Source organism: Dermacentor variabilis, unplaced genomic scaffold, assembly GCF_050947875.1.
Source record: "Dermacentor variabilis isolate Ectoservices unplaced genomic scaffold, ASM5094787v1 scaffold_12, whole genome shotgun sequence".
NCBI lineage: Eukaryota > Metazoa > Arthropoda > Arachnida > Ixodida > Ixodidae > Dermacentor > Dermacentor variabilis.
This window is the reverse complement of record NW_027460280.1, coordinates 11,503,625-11,529,434: the sequence shown is the minus strand read 5'-3', so window position 1 is coordinate 11,529,434 and position 25,810 is coordinate 11,503,625. Positions and strand designations below refer to the sequence as shown.

At 52.4% G+C, this 25,810-nt stretch overlaps 1 protein-coding gene across 1 annotated transcript; it reads right to left on the bottom strand.

Annotated features, from left to right (window-relative positions):
* Nucleotides 1-15,692: 15,692 nt before the first annotated feature.
* Nucleotides 15,693-23,938, bottom strand: LOC142565785 (uncharacterized). Its single transcript, XM_075676317.1, has 2 exons — nucleotides 23,555-23,938; nucleotides 15,693-19,900 (listed from the first exon to the last, which is right to left on the bottom strand). Exons 1-2 carry the CDS (start codon nucleotides 23,936-23,938, stop codon nucleotides 19,622-19,624), a joined length of 663 nt encoding a protein of 220 aa, XP_075532432.1. The 3' UTR covers nucleotides 15,693-19,621.
* Nucleotides 23,939-25,810: the final 1,872 nt, after the last annotated feature.

Sequence of the window (25,810 nt, the reverse complement as noted above, 5' to 3'; positions counted from 1 at the left end):
AGCGTGATTGCCGCGGTAAAAACGCGCCTCTATTCACGTGGCCCGTTTTACGGGTTTCCTCCGTGTTGCCGCAGAATTTGTTTATTTCGTTTATGCTCTCAGCTGACGGGATCGTATAACATGGCATTCCCAGAAAAATTAGATGCCTCTTTACCATTTGTTGACATTGCACCGTGTTCAGTTAAGAAACTTGCTTGTGGAATCGTTTCCAAATAAAGCGACAACAGATTTTTTTTGTGTTCCAGGGTAAACCATATTATTAACCATAGTTTAATCCTCCACCAACGCAGCTTCTTTGAGCTAACGCGCAAGCGCAACTCGTGACGGGCTTAAAGAGGCGGCGTGGTGCCTTCTATTAAAGCATACCAAATGAGTGCAATTACTGCGAGGAGAGGTTGCGTCACTGGGGAGAACTCATCTTTCTTCAAATGCGAGTAAGTTCTCCCCTCTGAAGCCAAGCCGTTTTGTGATTTCATTGTAGGATTCTCAGCAACGTTAGTTGATTGCGTGGCGTACGGCGCTCGTGTTGCTGCCGTTCGGTGCAACGCTTTTTTCTCTCTTCCGCGAGGCGTTTACCACTTGGCACCATAGCAACAGATAATAGCAGCATGATGTCGGTTTCTGCACGCTTTCAATTTGGTTACGCCAGAAATATTTGGAAGCACATCATTTCTTTTTTTTTTCTGAGCGCTTTGCACTTTGGCGACGGACCAGAAGCCAATAGGGTGACATGCGCAGTACCGCGCTCCTGTGTTGTCACTTGGAAAGCTGAATTGGTAGCTTTTGTTGCAGCCTGCGGGATGTTTATTTCTTCTTTTTTCAACGTTCATTGTCTTTCCCTTATGCCCTTATAACAAAGATTAAAAAGCAGACTATGTTGAAGTGACACGGATAAAAATAAAAGTGCCCACTGCATATATCCAATTTTCTCCGTACGATAACATGGCAATATTTTGTGCCTCGGAAGAATGAACGAGCGACAGCTCAAACATTTGTTTCCTTCGACTCGGTGTTCGTTCTTCCATGGCAGGCCAGTTTGGTGCATTACTAATTTTTACTATGTTAATTCCTGAATAAACTACTAAATATGGCACTTTTTTAACTAACGCACAGAGTCAAAAGTGTCCAGCATGCACGCTAGAGGGCAGTTTTGTCCCGTATGACAGAGCAGGCAAGATGGCCTCCGTCAGTTACTTGAGGTGTTTGGCTTTTCTATTTACCTGGGGTTCACTTAAGCATGTTCTTTCTAAAAGTGGTATAGCCGTCGTAGACCTTTCGCTTAGCCACTCACGCAGGTGAGAGGCAAGTTAATTTCCGACAATCCTTACCCATTGCATGTTGGCATTCTGATTGACAAGTGATGATGCTGGAAAAGCCATTCGGCATCGTGCAAGCAGTGCAGCACGTTAAGAAGGAAAGATTCTAGTATTATGCCATGTCCGGGCATTTGAGACGTGCGCAGACCGCCGCACTCGCCCAGCGTTTCCAGCCGCAGGAAAAGATACGGCGCGGCATATGTACACTCTCAGCCGCGCGGAGAGCCATGCGCTGTCATGTCCGGGATGGGATACGCGCGCTAGCCGCCGTCTCGCCCAGCGTTTGCACCCGAAGGAAAAGAAAGGGCGCGTCATGAGTACGCTCTCAGCCGCGCGGACAGCCATGCGCAGCCATGTCCGGGATGTGGATTCGCGCGCTGGCCACCGCTCTCGCACAGCGTTTGCACCCGCAGGAAAAAATAGGGCGCGACATAGGTGCGTTTTCAGCCGCGCGGACAGTTATGCGCTGCCATTTCCGGGATGTGGATACGTGCGCTGGCCGCCGCCCTCGCCCAGCGTTTGCACCCGCCGCAAAAGATAGCGCGCGCGATATGGACGCTCTCAGCCGCGCGGACAGCCATGCGCAGCCACGTCGGGGATGTGTATACGCGCGCTGGCCGCCATCTCACCCAGCGTTTGCACCCGCGGGAAAAGATAGGGTGCGGCATATGCACGCTCTCAGCCGCGCGGACAGCCAAGCGCAGCCATGTCCGGGATGTGGATACGCGCGCTGGCCGCCGTCTCGCCCAGCGTTTGCACCCGCAGGAAAAGATAGGGTGCGGCATATGTACGCTCTCAGCCGAGCGGACAGCCATGCGCAGCCATGTCCGGAATGTGGATACTGGCGCTGGCCGCCGCTGTCGCCCAGCGTTTGCACCCGCAGGAAGAGATAGGGCGCGGCATATGAACGCTCTCAGCCGCGCGGACAGCCAAGCGCAGCCATGTCCGGGATGTGGATACGCGCGCTGGCCGCCGTCTCGCCCAGCGTTTGCACCCGCAGGAAAAGATAGGGTGCGGCATATGTACGCTCTCAGCCGAGCGGACAGCCTTGCGAAGCCATGTCCGGGATGTGGATACGCGCGCTGGCCGCCGTCCTCGCCCAGCGTTTGCACCCGCAGCAAAAGATAGGGCGCGGCATATGTACGCTTTCAGCCGCGCGGACAGCCATGCGCAGCCATGTCCGGGATGTGGATACGCGCGCTGGCAACCGTCTCACCCAGCGTTTGCACCCTCAGGAAAAGATAAGGCGCGTCGTATGTACGCTCTCAGCCGCGCGGACAGCCATGCGCAGCCATGTCCGCGATGTGGATACGCGCGCTGGCCGCCCCTCTCGGCCAGCGTTTACACCCGCAGGAAAAGATAGGGCGGGACATATGTGCGTTTTCAGCCGCGCGGACAGCCTTGCGCAACCATTTCCGGGATGTGGATACATGCGCTGGCCGCCGCCCTCGCCCAGCGTATGCACCCGCAGGAAAAGATAGCGCGCGCGATATGGACGCTCTCAGCCGCGCGGACAGCCATGTGCAGCCATGTCCGGGATGTGAATACGCGCGCCGGCCGCCGCTCCCGCCCAGCGTTTCCACGCGCAGGAAAAGATAGGGTGTGGTGTATGTACGCTCTCAGCCGCGCGGACAGCCATACGCAGGCATGTCCGGGATGTGGATACGCGCGCTGGCCGCCGCTCTCGGCCAGCGTTTACACCCGCAGGAAAAGATAGGGCGCGACATATGTGCGCTTTCAGCTGCGCAGACAGCCATGCGCAGCCATTTCCGCGATGTGGATACCTGCGCTGGACGCCGCTCTCGCCCAGCGTTTGCACCCGCAGGAAAAGATAGGGCGGGACATATGTGCGTTTTCAGCCGCGCGGACAGCCTTGCGCAACCATTTCCGGGATGTGGATACAAGCGCTGGCCGCCGCCCTCGCCCAGCGTATGCACCCGCAGGAAAAGATAGCGCGCGCGATATGGACGCTCTCAGCCGCGCGGACAGCCATGTGCAGCCATGTCCGGGATGTGGATACGCGCGCCGGCCGCCGCTCCCGCCCAGCGTTTCCACGCGCAGGAAAAGATAGGGTGCGGTGTATGTACGCTCTCAGCCGCGCGGACAGCCATACGCAGGCATGTCCGGGATGTGGATACGCGCGCTGGCCGCCGCTCTCGGCCAGCGTTTACACCCGCAGGAAAAGATAGGGCGCGACATATGTGCGCTTTCAGCTGCGCAGACAGCCTTGCGCAACCATTTCCGGGATGTGGATACATGCGCTGGCCGCCGCCCTTGCCCAGCGTATGCACCCGCAGGAAAAGATAGCGCGCGCGATATGGACGCTCTCAGCCGCGCGGACAGCCATGCGCAGCCATTTCCGGGATGTGGATACGCGCGCTGGCCGCCGTCTCGCCCAGCGTTTGCACCCGCAGCAGAAGATAGGGCGCGGCATATGTACGCTCTCAGCCGCGCGGACAGCCATACGCAGGCATGTCCGGGATGTGGATACGCGCGCTGGCCACCGCTCTCGCCCAGCGTTTGCACCCGCAGCAAAAGATAGGGCGCGGCATATGTACGCTCTCAGCCGCGCGGACAGCCATACGCAGGCATGTCCGGGATGTGGATACGCGCGCTGGCCGCCGCTCTCGGCCAGCGTTTACACCCGCAGGAAAAGATAGGGCGCGACATATGTGCGCTTTCAGCTGCGCAGACAGCCATGCGCAGCCATTTCCGCGATGTGGATACCTGCGCTGGACGCCGCTCTCGCCCAGCGTTTGCACCCGCAGGAAAAGATAGGGCGGGACATATGTGCGTTTTCAGCCGCGCGGACAGCCTTGCGCAACCATTTCCGGGATGTGGATACATGCGCTGGCCGCCGCTCTCGGCCAGCGTTTACACCCGCAGGAAAAGATAGGGCGCGACATATGTGCGCTTTCAGCTGCGCAGACAGCCATGCGCAGCCATGTCCGGGATGTGGATTCGCGCGCTGGCCACCGCTCTCGCACAGCGTTTGCACCCGCAGGAAAAAATAGGGCGCGACATAGGTGCGTTTTCAGCCGCGCGGACAGTTATGCGCTGCCATTTCCGGGATGTGGATACGTGCGCTGGCCGCCGCCCTCGCCCAGCGTTTGCACCCGCCGCAAAAGATAGCGCGCGCGATATGGACGCTCTCAGCCGCGCGGACAGCCATGCGCAGCCACGTCGGGGATGTGGATACGCGCGCTGGCCGCCATCTCACCCAGCGTTTGCACCCGCGGGAAAAGATAGGGTGCGGCATATGCACGCTCTCAGCCGCGCGGACAGCCAAGCGCAGCCATGTCCGGGATGTGGATACGCGCGCTGGCCGCCGTCTCGCCCAGCGTTTGCACCCGCAGGAAAAGATAGGGTGCGGCATATGTACGCTCTCAGCCGAGCGGACAGCCATGCGCAGCCATGTCCGGAATGTGGATACTGGCGCTGGCCGCCGCTGTCGCCCAGCGTTTGCACCCGCAGGAAGAGATAGGGCGCGGCATATGAACGCTCTCAGCCGCGCGGACAGCCAAGCGCAGCCATGTCCGGGATGTGGATACGCGCGCTGGCCGCCGTCTCGCCCAGCGTTTGCACCCGCAGGAAAAGATAGGGTGCGGCATATGTACGCTCTCAGCCGAGCGGACAGCCTTGCGAAGCCATGTCCGGGATGTGGATACGCGCGCTGGCCGCCGTCCTCGCCCAGCGTTTGCACCCGCAGCAAAAGATAGGGCGCGACATATGTACGCTTTCAGCCGCGCGGACAGCCATGCGCAGCCATGTCCGGGATGTGGATACGCGCGCTGGCAACCGTCTCACCCAGCGTTTGCACCCTCAGGAAAAGATAAGGCGCGTCGTATGTACGCTCTCAGCCGCGCGGACAGCCATGCGCAGCCATGTCCGCGATGTGGATACGCGCGCTGGCCGCCCCTCTCGGCCAGCGTTTACACCCGCAGGAAAAGATAGGGCGGGACATATGTGCGTTTTCAGCCGCGCGGACAGCCTTGCGCAACCATTTCCGGGATGTGGATACATGCGCTGGCCGCCGCCCTCGCCCAGCGTATGCACCCGCAGGAAAAGATAGCGCGCGCGATATGGACGCTCTCAGCCGCGCGGACAGCCATGTGCAGCCATGTCCGGGATGTGAATACGCGCGCCGGCCGCCGCTCCCGCCCAGCGTTTCCACGCGCAGGAAAAGATAGGGTGTGGTGTATGTACGCTCTCAGCCGCGCGGACAGCCATACGCAGGCATGTCCGGGATGTGGATACGCGCGCTGGCCGCCGCTCTCGGCCAGCGTTTACACCCGCAGGAAAAGATAGGGCGCGACATATGTGCGCTTTCAGCTGCGCAGACAGCCATGCGCAGCCATTTCCGCGATGTGGATACCTGCGCTGGACGCCGCTCTCGCCCAGCGTTTGCACCCGCAGGAAAAGATAGGGCGGGACATATGTGCGTTTTCAGCCGCGCGGACAGCCTTGCGCAACCATTTCCGGGATGTGGATACAAGCGCTGGCCGCCGCCCTCGCCCAGCGTATGCACCCGCAGGAAAAGATAGCGCGCGCGATATGGACGCTCTCAGCCGCGCGGACAGCCATGTGCAGCCATGTCCGGGATGTGGATACGCGCGCCGGGCTCCGCTCCCGCCCAGCGTTTCCACGCGCAGGAAAAGATAGGGTGCGGTGTATGTACGCTCTCAGCCGCGCGGACAGCCATACGCAGGCATGTCCGGGATGTGGATACGCGCGCTGGCCGCCGCTCTCGGCCAGCGTTTACACCCGCAGGAAAAGATAGGGCGCGACATATGTGCGCTTTCAGCTGCGCAGACAGCCTTGCGCAACCATTTCCGGGATGTGGATACATGCGCTGGCCGCCGCCCTCGCCCAGCGTATGCACCCGCAGGAAAAGATAGCGCGCGCGATATGGACGCTCTCAGCCGCGCGGACAGCCATGCGCAGCCATTTCCGGGATGTGGATACGTGGCTGGCCGCCACTCTCGCCCAGCGTTTGCGCCCGCAGGAAAAGATAGTGCGCGGCATGTGTACGCTCTCAGCCGCGCGGACAGCCATGCGCAGCCATGTCCGGGATGTGGATACGCGCGCTGGCCGCCGTCTCGCCCAGCGTTTGCACCCGCAGCAGAAGATAGGGCGCGGCATATGTACGCTCTCAGCCGCGCGGACAGCCATACGCAGGCATGTCCGGGATGTGGATACGCGCGCTGGCCGCCGCTCTCGGCCAGCGTTTACACCCGCAGGAAAAGATAGGGCGCGACATATGTGCGCTTTCAGCTGCGCAGACAGCCATGCGCAGCCATTTCCGCGATGTGGATACCTGCGCTGGACGCCGCTCTCGCCCAGCGTTTGCACCCGCAGGAAAAGATAGGGCGGGACATATGTGCGTTTTCAGCCGCGCGGACAGCCTTGCGCAACCATTTCCGGGATGTGGATACATGCGCTGGCCGCCGCTCTCGGCCAGCGTTTACACCCGCAGGAAAAGATAGGGCGCGACATATGTGCGCTTTCAGCTGCGCAGACAGCCATGCGCAGCCATTTCCGCGATGTGGATACCTGCGCTGGACGCCGCTCTCGCCCAGCGTTTGCACCCGCAGGAAAAGATAGGGCGGGACATATGTGCGTTTTCAGCCGCGCGGACAGCCTTGCGCAACCATTTCCGGGATGTGGATACATGCGCTGGCCGCCGCCCTCGCCCAGCGTATGCACCCGCAGGAAAAGAAAGGGCGCGCGATATGGACCCTCTCAGCCGCGCGGACAGCCATGCGCAGCCATGTCCGGGATGTGGATACGCGCGCTGGCCGCCGCTCCCGCCCAGCGTTTCCACGCGCAGGAAAAGATAGGGTGTGGTGTATGTACACTCTCAGTCGCGCGGAGAGCCATGCGCTGTCATGTCCGGGATGTGGATACGCGCGCTGGCCGCCGTCTGACCCAGCGTTTGCACCCGCAGGAAAAAATAGGGCGCGACATATGTGCGTTTTCAGCCGCGCGGACAGCCATGCGCAGCCATTTCCGGGATGTGGATACGTGCGCTGGCCGCCGCTCTCGCCCAGCGTTTGCACCCGCAGGAAAAGATGGGGCGCGACATATGTGCGCTTTCAGCCGCGCGGACAGCCTTGCGCAACCATTTCCGGGATGTGGATACGTGCGCTGGCCGCCGCTCTCGCCCAGCGTTTGCACCCGCAGGAAAAGATAGGGCGCGGCATATGTACGCTTTCAGCTGCGCAGACAGCCATGCGCAGCCATTTCCGCGATGTGGATACCTGCGCTGGACGCCGCTCTCGCCCAGCGTTTGCACCCGCAGGAAAAGATAGGGCGGGACATATGTGCGTTTTCAGCCGAGCGGACAGCCTTGCGCAACCATTTCCGGGATGTGGATACATGCGCTGGCCGCCGCCCTCGCCCAGCGTATGCACCCGCAGGAAAAGATAGCGCGCGCGATATGGACGCTCTCAGCCGCGCGGACAGCCATGCGCAGCCATGTCCGCGATGTGGATACGCGCGCTGGCCGCCGCTCCCGCCCAGCGTTTCCACGCGCAGGAAAAGATAGTGTGTGGTGTATGTACACTCTCAGTCGCGCGGAGAGCCATGCGCTGTCATGTCCGGGATGTGGATACGCGCGCTGGCCGGCGTCTGACCCACCATTTGCACCCGCAGGAAAAGATAGAGCGCCGGATGTGTACGCGCTCAGCCGCGCGGACAGCCACGCGCAGCCATGTCCTGGCTATTTAGAGGCGCGCTGACAGCCGCTCTCACCCAGCGTTTGCACCCGCAGGAAAAGATAGGGCAGGCGATGGTGTACGCGCTCAGCCGCGCGGACAGCCACGCCCAGGAGTACTGCGTTCCTTGCAGCGAAACGTCATTTTTGACAAAGTTGATACACTGAAGGTAGTCATAAAGGAGTCCTGTAATCACTGTGAAGATTGCGTCATCCCGTAGTGATTATTAGGGACAACGCGTGGATCATTTGTGCCTACTATACATCTTTGCCAAAGCGCCAAGAAAGGCGTACGCCTTTTCAACGAATAGATAACGGCATCCACTGTCCCCGTATGCTCTTTGGACTTACGGCGAGGATAGTAACTGATACGCCATTGCAAACGGCCTCGTTATGTTCAGTGTCATGCTGGTCTAAAGGAGCGACGCTGCAGCAATATATGGGGATATTACGTGCCAAAACCACTTTCCGATTATGAGGCATGCCATAGTGGGAAATTCGGGAATTTCGGACCACCTGTGGGTCACCTTAATCCACCTTAATCAAAGTACAAGGGTGTTTTCGCATTTCGCCCCCATCGAAATGCGGCCGCCGTGGCGGGGATTCGATCGCGCGACCTCGTACTACCGCAATATTAGAAGTGTCTGTGTACACTGTTCTGCATGCTACAAAAAGAAAAATATGCGTGTTATTTCGGAATATCTCATCGTTCACGGCACGATTCAGAAAACGCGACTCTGGCTGATTTTCAACCGCAAATTACCAAACAGGCACTATTTGAAGTTTGAAATCATTTTGGTCAAGTACATAAGTTAGGCTTCTTTGACAAAAACATAGTATGTGGTCAACCTAAAGGAATAATAACAAAGAATAACGCCTGGTGATTTCAACGAAAGACGGTAAAAATCGGCTATGGCCTATTCTAATTTTGTCTATTCCTGCCGACTTATCAAGCATTTTGCACCATTTGCATACGCACTGACGTCTTTGCTTCACAATGACCTTAACAGAACGGCGACCGAAAAATTCCAAACAGCCTCACAAGACTCCGCTTCCACTCAGGCTGGTCGACCGCATTCAACTACAACTTTATCGCACGATTCTGAGATGTTTTCAGGACACCTTGCCTCGGCCTCTTCTCAGCATCGGCTTGAGGTCGATTTCCAAACATGAAATTGTCTCGTGACTTTGAGGCCGGGAACTCGATGTCGATTGAATTTATTTATGCCTGCTTCCACTTAAATCTACGTATACATGTTCTGGGCCTTTAATGCAGGCGGCCAAAAGCAGTAATGCAGCAAATTAAATAATACTTAAGGCTGTGTTTCACACAAGCGCGGGTGTACGTCCAAATGTCCCGTTACCATAACCTGTCTCATCGGTTCGACGCACGCGTTAATTCTGTATGCGGCTTTACGAGTGTCAAAACTGCTTCATACCACAAATGAAGTTAGTTTTTTTGAAAAACTTCGCCGATATGAACTGTGTTTCTCGAGTTGGGCATATCCTGTTCTGGACGCGAAAATATTGTGACACGCTGACGAAGAAGATGTTGTCAGCATCGTCGGAAGAAGATGACGCTCTGGACTTTGCGCGCTGTCTACCATCTTGTCAGCCGCTACGATTATTGTAAATATCCTGTAAATATACGTCTTACGGTTTTTAACCCGGTAACATTTTTGTTGGAGGTGCGGGATCATTATCAAGACGGATGTACGCAGCGGGCGCTCCTTGGCTGCATCTACAATGCCAGCCCAAGGCGAGAATGCTTCGGGCCCTTCGGCAACCACGCCCCCCGTCACTGTAGCACAACTCCGCGACCCACCCAGGAACCTTTTCTGGCATCGACGACACTGATATTGAAGACTGGCTTCCACTATATGAGCGGTTGAGCTCCAGCAACCACTGGGATCAGACCATCATGCTCGCTAATGTGATATTTTACCTCGCGGGCACGGCACGCGTCTGGTTTCAGACCCACGAGGAGGAACTTACCAGCTGGGACATTTGTAAACAGAAGCTGAAAGATTTGTTTGGCAAGCCTGTTGGACGTCAGCGCGCCGCCCAAAAACACCTCGCTTCGCGTGTCCAGACGTGCACTGAATCCTACCTCCCGTACATCCAGGACGTGCTCGTTCTGTGCCGCAAAGTGGATCCGAAGATGTCCGAACCTCATAAAGTTGCACACGTCATTAAGGGCATAGCAGATGATGCCTTCTACCTCCTTGTTTTCAAGAATTATTACACTGTGCAAGCCATCACTACCGAATGCCGGCGGTTTGAAGAAGCCTAGACTCGCCGCATTGCCCAGCCATTTTTCCGCCTTCCCAACACGCCTGCTACGTCCACCTGCGAAGACCTCCGCAGTCCGCCCACGCCCGATCGCTCTGATGACGTCCTACTTATCATCCGACGTGAAATAGAAGCCGCATCTCCTGTCACAACCCCAACACATGGCCCCGACAATTGCCAGGCGACCGTCTCACTGATACAGTCCGTCGTGCGCCAGGAATTGGCCAACATTGGCTTGACCAACGTCTGCTCAGTTAATCGACCTGACTACACTCCGTCCAGTACTGTCATACGCACCCGCAACCTGAATGCCCCAATGCGGTATCGCAATCCTGCCGAATGGAGTACTCCAGACGACAAGCCCAAAACCTATAAGCTTCACTTGTCGCCATATCGGCCATATTTCCCGTCACTGCCGGTCTTCGTGGATTTCGACCCCCCTGGCCCTACCTCCCATCCTACGGCCCTCATGCTGCTCCTCGGTGCCCCCCGCAAACGCAGACAGTACATTCTGGCGACACTTCTCTGCCTACCCGCTCTAGCCGCTCTCCTTCGCCACGTCGCCGCTTCTCCCGATCGCCCCTATATCGCCGATCACCGTCGCCTAGCTCCTTCCGGCGCACCCTTCCGGAAAACTAACGGGTGCAGCACCTGGAGGTGATGCTGCCAAACCAACCCGATGCAAAAATCCTCTTCTGACCTTGCCCACACATTGGAACCTCATTAAAGTTAACGTGGATGATGTACCTGTTACGGCTCTGATTGACACTGGCGCGGACATATCTGTAATGAATGCTCAGCTTCGGAATCGTCTCAAGAAAGTCCTTACTCCTGCCCCGTCGCCTGTGGTCCAAGTCGGCGACGGTGGAACACCAGCCGTTATTGGCATTTGTCCGGCTCGCGTGAGTGTCACCGGATATCATACTTCTGTTTTATTTTATGTTCTAGAGCACTACCCTCACGACCTCATTCCGGGACTTAACTTTCTGTCCACACATTCCGCTTTGACAGACTGTTCTGCTGGTGTTGTGCAACTCGCTCTACCTGCTGCTATTGACCCTCCCAATAGTGCTCCGATATGGCTATGTTCCACAGAGCATATTCGCCTCCCACACCGTGCCGTTACCTGCATAGGTGTCTCCCCCGTTCCACCTATACCAGACGGTGACTACATCATATCCCCTAAACCGGATGTCCTGCTCTCGCATAACGTCGCTTTTCCCCACACCATTATTACCATTTCGGACAACGCGTCCTGCCTTTCACTTGTGAACTTTGGACTTTGTACACAAGTACTCCCGCGCGGAATATCCCTGGCGCAAATAACTCCGGCCACAGACTACAACATTTTGGCTTTAACTTGTAACAGCTCCTTATGTTCAACTCTTGCTTCGCCCCCTGTCTCTTCAGACTTGAATGCCCCAACAAAAATGATTGCTCCCGACCTTCCGCCCCAGCGTGTTAATGAACTACGTTGCCTCTTTGACTCATACTGGGACATATTCGACCTTGGAGAGCGCCCTCTAGGACAAACATCTGTCGTAAAACATTGAATAAACACCGGTGATGCGAGCCAAATCCATCGGCGACCCTACCGCGTCTCACCTACTGAGCGACAAATCATCCAATATGAAGTTGACAAGATGCTTTCTCGAGACATCATCGAACCTTCTTGCAGCCCATGGGCATCCCCTGTTGGACTAGTTAAAAAGAAGGACAACAGTTGGAGATTTTGCGTGGATTATCGACACCTCAAAAAGGTAACCAAGAGGGACGTCTACCCGTTACCACGCATTGACGATGCCCTGGTTTGCCTGCATGGAGCACAATATTTTTCGTCCATCGACCTTCGCTCCGGCTACTGGCAAATTGCCGTCGACGAAATGGACCGCGAGAAGACAGCATTTATTACTCCCGATGGCCTGTACCATTTCAAAGTGATGCCTTTCGGTTTATGTAATGCCCCGGCCACATTTGAACTAATGATGGACGCCCTCCTACATGGTTTCAAGTGGTCAATCTGCCTCTGTTACCTGGACGACGTCATCGTTTTTTCTCCCACTTCTGCGACACACCTCGAAGGCTTATCGACGATCCTATCTGTTTTCCGTCAGGCGGGGCTACAATTAAATTCGTCCAAGCGCCACTTCGGTCGTCAGGAAATCTCTGTGCTCCGGCATCTCGTCGATTCTTCTGGTGTACGCCTTGATCCCGATAAAATACGGGCAGTGAAAGACTTTCCGGTGCCAACATGTGCCAAGGATGTTCGAAGCTTCCTAGGCCTTTGCTCCTACTTCCGTCGGTTTGTCCGAAATTTTGCGAACGTTGCGCGCCCTCTCACTCAGCTGCTCAAGAAAGACGCCGCATTTATTTGGGGCCCTGAGCAAGCTGGTGCTTTCACCAAGCTGATTGGGCTGCTTACGTCCCCTCCCATTCTCGCTCACTTTGATGCGTCAGCTCCAACAGAAGTCTGTATCGATTCCAGTGGCCACAGTATTGGCGCTATCTTGGCACAGAAACAACAAGGGCGAGAACGTGTTATTGCCTACGCCAGCCGCCTTCTTTCCTCTGCTGAGCGCAATTATTCCATCACCGAACGCGAGTGTCGGGCTCTCGTTTGGGAAGTGGGTAAATTCCGCCCCTATTTGTACGGCCGCCAATTCGCAGTCATCACTGATCACCACGCTCTGTGTTCGCTTTCGTCCCTCAAAGATCCTTCAGGACGCCTTGGCCGCTGGGCTCTGCGCCTTCAAGAATACAACTATTCAGTTGTATAAAAGACGGGCCGATTACATCAAGATGCTGACTGCTTGTCGCGCCATCCTGTCGACCCTCCTGACGTTTCTGCGGCCGGCATACCTGTCACCATTCTCTCTCTGGCTGCTTTTCGCGATATTGGAGCCGAACAACGTCGGGACGCCTCCTTACAAGACCTTATTCAACGGCTCAATTCAACGACGCCCGATCCTTCCCTTCGCATGTTTGAACTCCAAGATGGTAGATTGCACCGCTCTAACATGCGCCCTGACGGCCCTGCCCGACTCTTCGTTATGCCTGACCATCTGCGTCAAACTGTTCTCGCCCAGCTTTATGATGTCCCGACTGTTGGTCACCTTGGCGTGTCACGGACCTACGACCGCGTTCGTCGGCGCTTCTATTGGCCTGGTCTATACCGTGACGTCTGCCGTTATGTCGCTGCGTGTGACCTTTGTCAACGACGCAAAAAGCCGACCACACTCTCTGCTGGTCACCTTCAACCACTTGAAATAGCATCAGAACCATTCTTCCGTGTAGGTGTTGATCTTGTAGGTCCTTTTCCTACGTCTGATTAGGGAAACAAGTGGATTGCTGTAGTAACAGACAACGCCACCCGATATGCAGTCACACAGGCTCTTCGGACAAGCTGTGCAACCAATGTCGCCGACTTCCTCCTAGAGAACGTCATCCTTCACCACGGCACCCTTCGAGAGCTCCTCACCGACCGCGACCGCTAATTTCTTTCTATAGTTGTCAACGACATTCTGCACTCGTGCGCGACTAAACACAAACTTGCTACTGCTTACCATCCACAAACGAAGGGTCTAACCGAGCGCCTTAACCGCACCCTTACTGACATGCTGTCCATGCATGTCTCCGCTGACCATCGCGACTGGGATGTTGCGCTGTCGCTCGTTACTTTCGCCTATAATTCGTCTCGCCATGATACCGCCGCCTTCTCTCCATTCTTCCTCTTGTTTGGCCACGACCCTACGCTACCTTTCGACACCATCCTGCCTGATAGCCTGAATTCCACGTCCGAGTACGCCCGTGAAGCCATACTCAAAGCTCAAGAAGCACGCCATATTGCCCGACGTCGACTTGTGGAGTCGCAGGACAATCAGCGGCGCTTATATGACGCCAGCCATCGTGACGTCCATTACACACCGGGCACCCTGGTTCTCCTTTGGTCGCCGTCGCGACGCGTTGGCCTCTCGGAGAAGTTACTTTCACGCTACTCTGGCCCTTACCGTGTCTTGCGTAAAGTAACTGACGTCACGTACGAAATCGCCCCTCTTGAGCCAACCGTGGCTCAGCATCGCTCCGACGTGGTGCATGTCGTGCGTCTTAAGTTGTATCAGTCGCCCGCCTCCTAACCAGCACCGAGCCGGTGCTTCCGCTGCCGGGGGTCATGTGACACGCTGACGAAGAAGATGTCAGCTTCGTCAGAAGAAGACGACGCTCTGGACTTCGCGCGCTGTCTACGATCTTGTCAGCCGCTAAGATTCTTGTAAATATCTTGTAAATATACGTCTGACTGTTTTTAACCCCATAACAATATGAACAGGAGCCTTAACAGTCGTTGCAAGACAAGATGGTGTGAGCGACGCACTGCGCGGGAAATATTTTATTTCTTAGGTTACATATATCTGATTACCTTAGTACAATGGCAATTCACTTTGTACTGGTTATTGTATTTTCGCTTGAGTGCTGGTGATCTTATTGGATAGGTAAGCGCAAGCTGTATCTATCCACCTGTAAGCTAGAAAAGCAGCGAATCTCCGTCGGGTTGCGTTGTTTCTGTTTAGAGCAAATATAGCGCCATATTGACGAGATCGGCGCTACAGGCATTAGAGCGACGCTTTCTTCTTTCCTCAGTCCTGGCATGCCTATGTGAAAAATAGAGTGCTTGTGCGAGTGCGCGACCTACCTTGTGCCAAGGGGGAGTGTCACTCTAGCCGGATAAATTGATTATGTTTCTTTCACTAGCGTTTCACTCACTCATTGTCCAATTACCTCCTACTGAGCAGTCATAAAACATGTTTACGATAGAGCGTACAGCTATGGTGTTGGATGCATACAATTATTGAAGTGGCTTGTGACGGTCCTTGCGGGCTGTTTACACCCAAAAAACCCACATGAATTGTGTATGCGTTTCTTCTGAACTATATTAAATCAATATCATCATCGTTCCCCATCGAACCATGCGATCATTCGCATTATGCAGGAGCCTCGAATGCATCGGCGTAACGTTGGCGCTATGCGCCAACCATACTTGTTACCATTACAGAAAATAACTGATTACAATTCATTCAAAAATGTTATTGATTACAGAGACGAATTATTGCCCCATAAAATTATTTAAACAAGTATTAAAATGTGCACCCGCCGTGGTTGCTCAGTGGCTATGGTGTTGGGCTGCTGAGCACGAGGTCGCGGGATCGAATCCCGGCCGCGGCGGCCGCATTTCGATGGGGGCGAAATGCGAAAACACTCGTGTGCTTAGATTTAGGTGCACGTTAAAGAACCCCAGGTGGTCAAAATTTCCGGAGTCCTCCACTACGGCGTGCCTCATAATCAGAAAGTGGTTTTGGCACGTAAAACCCCAAATATTATTAAGTATTAAAATGTAAGGAATTACATTTATCTTACTTTACTGTCAACTTCTTTTGCAGTGCACAAATACAGTAAATAGAATGAGCTGACCTGACTCTATCTGTGCGTCTTGTAGCCTTTCATACTTTGAGTATTTTCTCTAGCAATTATTTCCAAAATTTTTTATTGGTCATATTTCCTCGTTCTTCTTTATTTGTTTTTGTGAGCACACCAGAAGCATGAGTGAAAACTCACTCGCTGTGTGCGCTCGCGGGAAAAACGGTATTGTAACGTACTAACACCTTGCTTACAAGATTTTACACGGTTACTCGATGGTCCGTCTTGAGGCTCTATGAAGCGCAACGCTTCATTGCTGCTAACGCTCGGATATGACGCCATTGATGATCACTGTTGAGCAGTGCCGCTTCTCTGGCGGAGACGAATATTGCCGGCCTGCATGCTCTAGGCACGAGCGTTCTACTCTAGTTCCCGCCAAAGCCAAATGTTGAAAGCTGCGTCGCCTCTTACAGCTTGTTCTTCAATAATGTAACTAGTTCAATGCAATTAGTTACTGAGAAAAGCAATTGATTCACTGCGAGCGTTACTGAGTAAAAATCGTAATTGATCAGTTACAGAACTATGAAAAAACGCAACTGATTATAAGTATTTAATCACGAGTAATTTCTTACGCACAAGTCTGATAGCAACTATGCTACCACTTTTACTTCTTGAAGATATCAACACCTTTAGTATCTTCAAAGAAGACACCAATACTCCTCACGATACTTGTGAAAACAGCGACCAGTTCCAGTTTTAACAGGATATTGTCGCAAAATGGCGCGACTCGTGAGGGTAGTACCAAAATGATGCGATTGTAGCCCTCCCATGGCGATATGCAAAGCCACTCCAAGTGTTGCGTCATTTATGTACTCCGTCATACGCCGATGCTCATTCCTACCGCCATTGTCCATCGCGTGGGCTTTGTCGCAGTTGAGAAATTTGGTGGTGAGACGCCTTGTTTCTGCAGTACTGTTTCAAAGAAGTGGCGTGCATTTCTTGAACGATGCGATACTTGTGCTGAAAGAAGGGTCCCCTCAGAACGCCGCCTCTGCCCCACAAGACCTTCGAGGCACGAACCGTACTGTAGCTGAAAGCTTTTTCGTCACTAGCATAAGTGCCACTCCTTTCGTTGTAGTTTATGTGAAACCTCTTATGGCCGGTTTGCAGTGTGTTTTGAATTAAAGTGCATCTCCTCACAAATCTTTCCAATACCCAAAATAACCAGGCAGATGCAGCTATAATCCAATGGCTGACATGTGACGAATTGCAGCAGCTGGCTGCGGGCCCGTACATAAGACCCGCACAAGGGAAGAATGAGCGTATAGTTACAGCCATGTCTTGTGACTCCCGTGCAAACCTCAAGTGCATGTTTCCAAACTGCAACACTGAAGCCATGCAGTAGTTGTTTCCCCGCAAATTGTGCGGCGCGCTTCAATTCGAACACGATCATTTCTTCTCGCCCCTCTCCGGAATCAACATGCTTTTTGATTGAATGATCGTCAGTTCAATATATTTGAACGTTACGTGGCTATATGAGAGACGCCGTTGTTACGGACCATATGGATTAATTTTGACCGTCTGGGCCTCTTTAACCCGCACATTAATCGATGTCGTCTTTCGCTGGACTTTTTTGAGTGACTCCTACCAGCAGTTGACAAACCTTACACGGTGAATAAGGCCACATATTTGCAAATATGCCTGCATATGACTCCGAAGTACAGCTTTCAATTCTGCAATAACCAGTACGGGCAATTGGCAGTCACTGCCTGTGTGTCACTTTTTTCGTGGAACAATTTACTTCAGCTGATCGTACTAACAACATCACTGCAAACGACAACATGACAACGTTTCATAATTAGGACAAACATCCCCGTGAAGTGATCGGCACATTTTTCATACCCGCCATGATAGTAACGATCACTGTGTAAACTATAGCATGCCCTCACGCAAACCGATAGAGAAATAACGCACTTCAAAAACCATTAAAGAGGTCACAGACGGCTGTTTTACGCACACCTGTCTGATGCCTTCTTTGCTTCGGGTTCGCCATAGCCTTGTTGACACCTGCTTAAAAGATATTGCTACTAATCGCTGTCGTAAGTGATACTGCTACTAAAAGCCTGTGGTGCCCAGCGATGGGAATCTAACCACCATACCTCACGCAGCCGAGCCGTGCGCCCTGGACGACGGCTGCGATTGCAGAATCGCACTCAGTGTTGAAAACAAGCGTGACCAGAACGTTCTCATGGTTTGTCATTTGCTGGCGCTGTAAACGCTCCTCAGTGGTTCTCTTTTTTCGCCCTCGATCGTTATCACTTGCTTTTTGTGTCGGCTCCTAAACGCAGATTGATCGCTCAGGGGCCGAATGGATATGTTGAATGTCATACAGAAAATAGTACTCTCAGCTCTTTGACCATTGTGGCTAAGCATCAATCAGTTTTATCAGGCACTTTCTGCGTATGTTCCAAGGCACTGGAAAGGTGTTACCCAAGCAACTCCTTTTTGCAGGAGTTCAATCGAGAGACGTCGCTGAGGAAGTGCTTCAAGTCCCAAGGCTTGTTAGTTGATAAACATTAAAACAACTCGTGAACCTCTTGCAATATTCCTTCTTACGACGGTTTTACATTTACCGTCTTTTCTTTTGTATTACGTAGTTCCGATGTTTTATTATAGCGTTCTTGCTCGTCATTCGCGATCTGACACTAACGCTATTGGTTTTTTTTATTTTTGCTGCATGGTTGTTGTCTGGCTCTACTATGCATAGTTGTATTCAACTGATTTTTGCGCTTCCTACTTGAACTTTGTAAGCTACGCTGCGTCCTCTGAGAAAAAAAAGAAGGTTGCCTGTACGTGTATTGCTTTGTAGCAGATGAGCGCTGATAAATTAGAAAATGTGTTTGATTAGACTCCACGACGTTGTCCAAAGTCTGTGGTAGCTTATCTTGGACCTGGTTGACACCGCTTACAAGTATCTCATGCTCAAGAGTTGCCAAACATGATCATCTGTCCATGAATTCCTGTCAAGTTGAATATACGCAAAACAAGCAGTTGTTACTTGTGGACCTTTCTATGCCTCCTCCATTTTATAACTAGGTTATATCTAGTGATAATCTAGTGGAAATACTCTAGACTGACCGTACCTATAGCGGGTCGCGAGAAGTCGAGGAGTACGCAAACACCCTTATGAATTTGAATACTGCCGATCACCTCATGAGCGCTCAAAATTTTAACTGTGTCTTAATTTTGGTTCATGAGGTGTGGAACTTGAACACTCGAAAGTTTCCACGGGCCTAATTTGACGCAAATTGCGGGCTCAGTGATGATCTCCATGTACTACTTTAGACAGTGTGGGGCGAGACACGCAAAGCAATAGTTCTTCGTTGCTATTGGGGGTGGAGGGGAGGTGAGGGGCAGCACGGGATGCGGGATTCTTTTGTGGTCCTTGTTTGCAGCAAGATACACCGTCTACTCTTGCGGAGCACCAAGCTTCACAAGTGCTGTGTAGGATGTCTTGCTATTTGCCGTTCCACAATTTTACCGATTTATCCCTTCAGTAACTTTCAGTCCCGTGCACAGAAGTCGAGATATTTGATGAAAGCCATATGTGCAAGCACTGTTGCCCGTGGGTTTTGAATGTGAGACCACGAAGCCGCAGGCGGGCAGGGCTTTGCGCGTGCATGGAAAGGAGGCTGCGATACCAGCCGCGGGCGTTAACGGCCAGCGGGGAGTGTACCGCCGATCGTAGCCGCATCTTCCGGCTTTGTCTTGAGACTTGCTTCGCGACCTGGATTCAATCTCCACGGCGCGGCAGACAATGTAATCCGCTTGCAGAATCGCGCGCCCGGCTCGGAACAACAGCAGTTCCCACGCAATGGTGCGGGAAAGACTACGAGCGGTCGAGGTTTTGGAGCCAGTCGAAGATCATCATGTTGCGCTCGTATTTGGTGAGCGGCTTGCCGCGGTCACGCTGCACGTCGCGCACGGTGAGCTTCGCGTCGGCCGTCACGTGCACGCGCGGCAGCGTGCTCACGTCCAGCTCGCTCTTGGTGAGCCGCTCGAGGGCCCGGTGCGTGGACAGTAGGCGGCGCCGGATGTACATCTGGCGCACCTTGGTGCTCACCGAGCGCACCAGGTCGGCGGGGGCCAGCGCCGCCGCCTCCGAGGCCTGCGAGTTTCGTATGTCTCGGTAAGCACAACGCTCACAATCAACTGAGTGCATCAGCACAGAACTTCCGTGTGTGTATCTCCCTTCGATTGCTTTTCGTTGCGTCACTCCACAGACCGGGGACACCGGAAGTGTGTGTCCTCGTTTGTCCTACTCTGCATGGGCCCGTTGCCCCTTCGTGTTGTGTTTATTTTCGATTCCTGTTGTCGTCTTCGCGATTCTTCAAGTTATACTCCTGTCATTTTTATGCGGTGAAAAAAATTAAAGACAGTAGTGAAAAATATGTGCACACGTAGCTGTTCGATCTGTGCCGATGCTTTGTTGTGTACAAGACTGGTTTCATGCAGGTCATTTTTACACCGACCCCAAAAGACGGCGTGTAATGACGACCCCACGTGGGCGGTCGCACAAAGTTAGCAGACAAAAACGAAATTCCCGACCTTAGTACCGGCACTCTTGAAAGGCCGTACCACACAACAAACATTTACATATCTCCCCAAGTAAGAGTGTTTTAATATGTTGTCCTAAACGTGTTCAACACTCATGTGATTCCTTTTTGTCTTGCTGCAAGCAAACATTGTAGCAGCTATCGATCTCAGCAGAGTGCAGGATGTGCAAGTGTTAGGTGGGGTACAGTGATCATAGGTTAGTGAGGTCTATGATTTCCCTCAGTATGAAGAGAGAAAGAGTACAATTACTCAAGAAGAAAGAGGCCAGCCTAGACGCAGTAAGGGTAAAAGCAGACCATTTCACGCTGGTGCTTGCAAACAAACATGCAGCTTTAGAACTGATCGATGAAGATGACATACAGCTAATGACTGAAACCGCAACTAGGCTGATTTCAAAAGCAGCAATTGTAGCAACGAGTAGCAACCAGTAGGTAAGATCTCCCAAGTATCAAACACCTAATAGAGAAGCGACAAAGCATGAAGGCGTCCAACTCAACAGATCAGATAGAATTCGTAGAACTATCAAAACAGATCGACAAGGATAATGTAAGGGATATTCGAAATTATAACGTGACAAAGACTGAGGAAACAGTAAAAAATGGACGCAACATGAAATCAGTCAGTAGGAAGCTTGGCATAGGACAAGCTGCACTGACAAGTATGCACAGACAAACATGCACTGAAAGATAAGCAGGACAATATCAGAAATTTCAAAGATAATAAAAGCAGCGGAGGAATTCTATAGCCAACAGTACAGTACCCAGAGCTGCCACGCTACCGTCATCCGAAGTAGTAATGAAGAGGATAATGAGGCTCCTTCTGTAACTAGCCTTGAAGTTAGAATGGCCTTGTAAGACATGATCGGGGGAAAAGCGGCAGGAGAAGATGCAATAACAGTCAATTTTATCAAAGATGGAGGAGATGTCATGCTTGAAAAGCTTGCGGCCCTTTATACCAACTGTCTCTCGAATTCAAGGCTCCCAGAGAACTGGAAGAATGTCAACATTATAATAATCCACAAGAAGGGAAATGTTAAAGAATTGAAAAATTACCGGGCCATTAGCTTGCTTTCAGTTTTGTATAAAAGATTCACCTAGGTAATTTCCAATAGAATAAGGGCAACACTTGATTTCAGTCAACCAATAGAACAGGGGAGGTTTTCTGTAAAAGTCCACCTAGTGGACATGTCCATTTCGTCTGCTCTTTAAGTTCTGGTTGGCTGGGCTGGGCTGCGCGTCCGCAGCAGCGAGGCGCCGCAGCCAATCAGCACTTGAGCAGTAGACGAAAAGCACATGTCCACTAGCTGGACTCTTACAGAATACCGCCACAGGCTCGCTTCAGCAAGGGATTCTCTATAATGGGTCACATCCATATCATCAATCACGTAAACGAGAAATCTGCAGAGTACAATCAACCTCTCTATATGGCTTTCGCAGATTATCAGAAGGCATTTGATTCAGTAGAGTAACCAGCAATCATAGAAGCATTACGTATTCAAGGAGTACAAGAGGCATACGTGAATGTCTTGGCAAATGTCTACAAAGATTTCACAGCTACCGTGGTTCTCAACAAGAAAAGTGGAAAGCTACCTATCAAGAAAGGGGTCAGGCAATGAGACACAATCTCTACAATGCTATTCACTGCATGCTTGGAAGAAGAATTCAAGCTACTAAAGTGGCAAAGCTTAGGAGTGAGAATAAACGGCGAATATCCCAGCCACATTCGGTTTATAGATGCCATTGCCCTGTTCACTAACATCGGGGACGAATTACAACAAACAATTAAGGACGTTAACAAAGAAAATACAAGAGTGGGATAGAAGATTAGTATGCGGAAGACAAAGATAATGATGAATAGCCGGGCAAAGGATGAAGAGTTCAGGATCGCCAGTCAGCCTATAGAGTCTGTGAAGGAGTACGTTTACCTTGGTCAATTTATCACAGGGAACCCTCATCATGAGAAGGAAAGTCATAGAAGAATAAAAATGGGTTGGAGTGTATACAGCTGGCATTGCCAAATCCTCACTCGGAGCTGACCCCTATCACTGAAAAGAAAGGTGTACAATCACTGTATTCTACCGGTGCTAACATATGGGGCAGAAAATTGGAGGTTGACAAAGAAGCTCGAGAACAAGTTAAGGACCGCGCAAAGAGTGATTGGACGCAAAATGTTAAGCGTAACGTTAACAGACAGGAAAAGAGAGATGTGGATCAGAGAGAAAATGAATGCGTAGGATGGATAAGCGGTGGATCATTACAGTTACAGAATGGGTGCCTTGAGAAGGGAAGCGCACTCGAGGACGGCAGAAAACTACGTGAAATAATGAAATGAGTAAATTTGCAGGTGCAAGTTGGAATTAGTTGGTGCAGTACAGGGGTGATTGGAGATCGCAGGGAGAGGCCTTCGTCCTGCAGTGCAGAAAAAGATAGGCTGCGATGATGATGACTGTTATTGCGCCATAACGTTTCACATAAATTACCCTTGAGGAAAAATGTTGCGTTACAGCGCTGTTGTAGGCATTCGAATGCCACCGAGTGCCGCATTCTTGCAGAGCAGGACACCTTGAAGACGCGTCTTAGCGTTCAATCTGTCACTATCTCTGCTTAGGGTGCGTGTACTATGCTATGGAACAGCAATCTTTATTCTAGCATAAGCATGTGCGCTTCGCTGTAGAGAAGCTCAACTATACCGGCAGGACGCTACAGTGACAGGGTTCGCACTCACTGTGCATCGGTTCAATTGCTTGTTTTCTTCCGTTCATTTGTTGTGCAGTCTGCGAACAACTACTAATGCAAGATGCATTACGGGAACAAAACTCAATGGCGATTTGGCGGTATACATGCAAGATACATGCGTATACATGCAGATAGCACTACGTCGCACCGGATCCATCATTTAAACCACTTTCACCACATTGCAAAGTGTTGTTCAGGAGCTCACTCGACACACGTTCTGCCTCTTCGAGTAGCGAAGTGCAACTGACGGTGGGACGGAACATACATACATACATACATACATACATACATACATACATACATACATACATACATACATACATACATACATACATACATACATACATACATACATACATACATACATACAACACGCGCTTCTAGCTCTACAATCCTGCCTCTACCACGTGATCGGCTTCCCACACTTATGCACACCAAATCGCAGTGAATGTTTGTGCGGCAGCGCATACCTGCGGCGAGGGCAGCTGCGAACTGGCGACGTCCCCGACGGCGACCCAGGTGGAGCACGAGCGCGACTCGAGGCGCGCCGGGAGCTCGGCGAGCGCCAGCTCGGAGACGCTGGCGCGCAGGGGCTCGGCGGCGGCGGCCGCCTGCACGATGTCGGCCGTGCTGAAGCTCTTGAGCAGCGGCGCCGCGGCCTCCTCCTCGAGGAGCACCTCGCCCGAAAGGGGACGCCGCCGCCGCAGGTCGCCAGGCACCTGTAGCAGGCAGCGCCTCGCGCGCGCTCGCTCTGAGCCCAGGCTGGACAGCGACAGCAGCGACAGGTCGGTGCCGAACGACTCGCGGCTCGGCGATCGCGCCATCGCCTCCGGCACGGGCTGCTCGCCCCACATGCCCTGACGAAACGAAACGCGTTATAGTTTGCTGCAGAATGAACGCATTGTAGAAAAAACAACGTTTCAGTTATTTGAATGGATCGCACAGGCAGAAAACAGTATAACACTCCGCTTAATGTGCAGAAAGCATCCAACGTCAGTCATGAACATCATGAGTCATCAACGAAGATGTAGACACAATTGTGGCGCAGCTAACCACCTGCGAAGAACACTGCTTTACAGCCAGTCGACATTTATTGGGTTTCTTGGTAGCTACATTCAAGGCCCAGTTTTCGGCACGCTTCCAATCCTTATGTATAAATACATATAACAATGTATATAACAAGTGTACAGAAAGAAAGAGAGAGCGGGGACGTTGATTGTGAATTCCTCACAAGGGTTTCCGCACAGCCAGGTGCCGTGTAGTATTTCAGTATTCAAGAATTTGCGCCGGCACGATCAAGTTGCGATTCGTATTTCGACACGTATCAAGTTGGACATGCGTTGCGGCCAACACGGAACCTGGTCTAAGCACCTCCGTGTTCCGTGAATTTCAATGAATGCTTACTTCCTTCGACAAGTTCCATGTGAGGTTATATGGACACCACGAGCAATAGATGTCTTAGCGATGTGACGCACTTTTCTCGATGTTGGAACATCGCTAGAAGAGTCGTAGCTCAACAAAGAGTCCCACCAATGACGCCGCCATTCCCTAGCGTGTCACTCCCCGGACGCGTATGGCCCGAGCGACCGGAAGGCAGCCATGAACGGCGCTTACCTGCTCGGTCCCGCGGCGGCAGCGCTTCTCCGTCGCCGCATTGATCGGCGGCTGCGCGCCACTTGGCCAGAGGGCGCTGCAGCCGGCCGATCGTTGTGTGCTTTCGTTTATATTTTTTCCGGAAATGCACTTAAGCATTCCGCTGCGTCAACTTGCAGCACTCGCGTTGTCTTACGGCCTGTTGAGACTTGAGATTCATTCCCGGCGGCGTTCCGATAGGAACGGAGTGGTCCAAATTTCCCTACCAAAGCCCAGCTGCTCGCTGAAGCACACTTGGCGATGTGGCTTTCATGAACCCGTGTCGGTGTGTTTATCCCAAGTTGCTAACGAGCGAACTTGTAGGCGACGGACTTCGCCGCATCACCAAGGCGCATACAGACAGAGGCTCAAAGAAAGAGGGCCAGTTCTTTATGCAGGCTTACAGAAAGACGGAATAACCCCTATTCATGTGCATTCGCCCTACTTCCAATGTTTCATATTTGTAGTCAGCTAAGTGTTTCCTCTCCTTCCTTCTTCTCCGCCCTTAAACTGGCTCTCTTAACTACTACACGCGGAGACAAAGCAAAAGCGCGCGCATGCGATCCCATAGATGAGATGAATACATATATATAGAAAAGTATCAGTCATAGCTCTCGAAGTATAGCCTTCTGAGCCGTTTCCTTTTTTTTCTTTGTTTTTTCTTTGAAAGAAGTCCTATTAGGGTTATTATAATTACACGAAGGTATTTCGCCCTCGCCAGCAGCAGTACTTGAGATAGCTATTCCGGAGGCTAGCTTCCCACGCTATGCGTGCCGCCCTCGCACCTGTTTAAGCTTTTCCTAGACGCTAGAGCTAAACTATGCCTGCGCAACCTTGAGCGATCGGAAAGCGCGCTTTCCACGCTTGGCCGGCGGAGAGGGGAGGCTTCGTTGAAGCTCTCCACATCTCAGTAAGGTGCCTGGTGGTGGTCTCGTGCTGACGATGCCCTCTCGGTGAGCGCATATTTCCCCCCTCATCTTTTAAGAGATTCAATACATACAAGCATTTGTCTCGCAAACCAGATTTATTTCAAGGGAATTTTCCACGTCTCAATAATTTCTCTCGTCGTATTCGAGTGCTGATTGCCGTGTTAT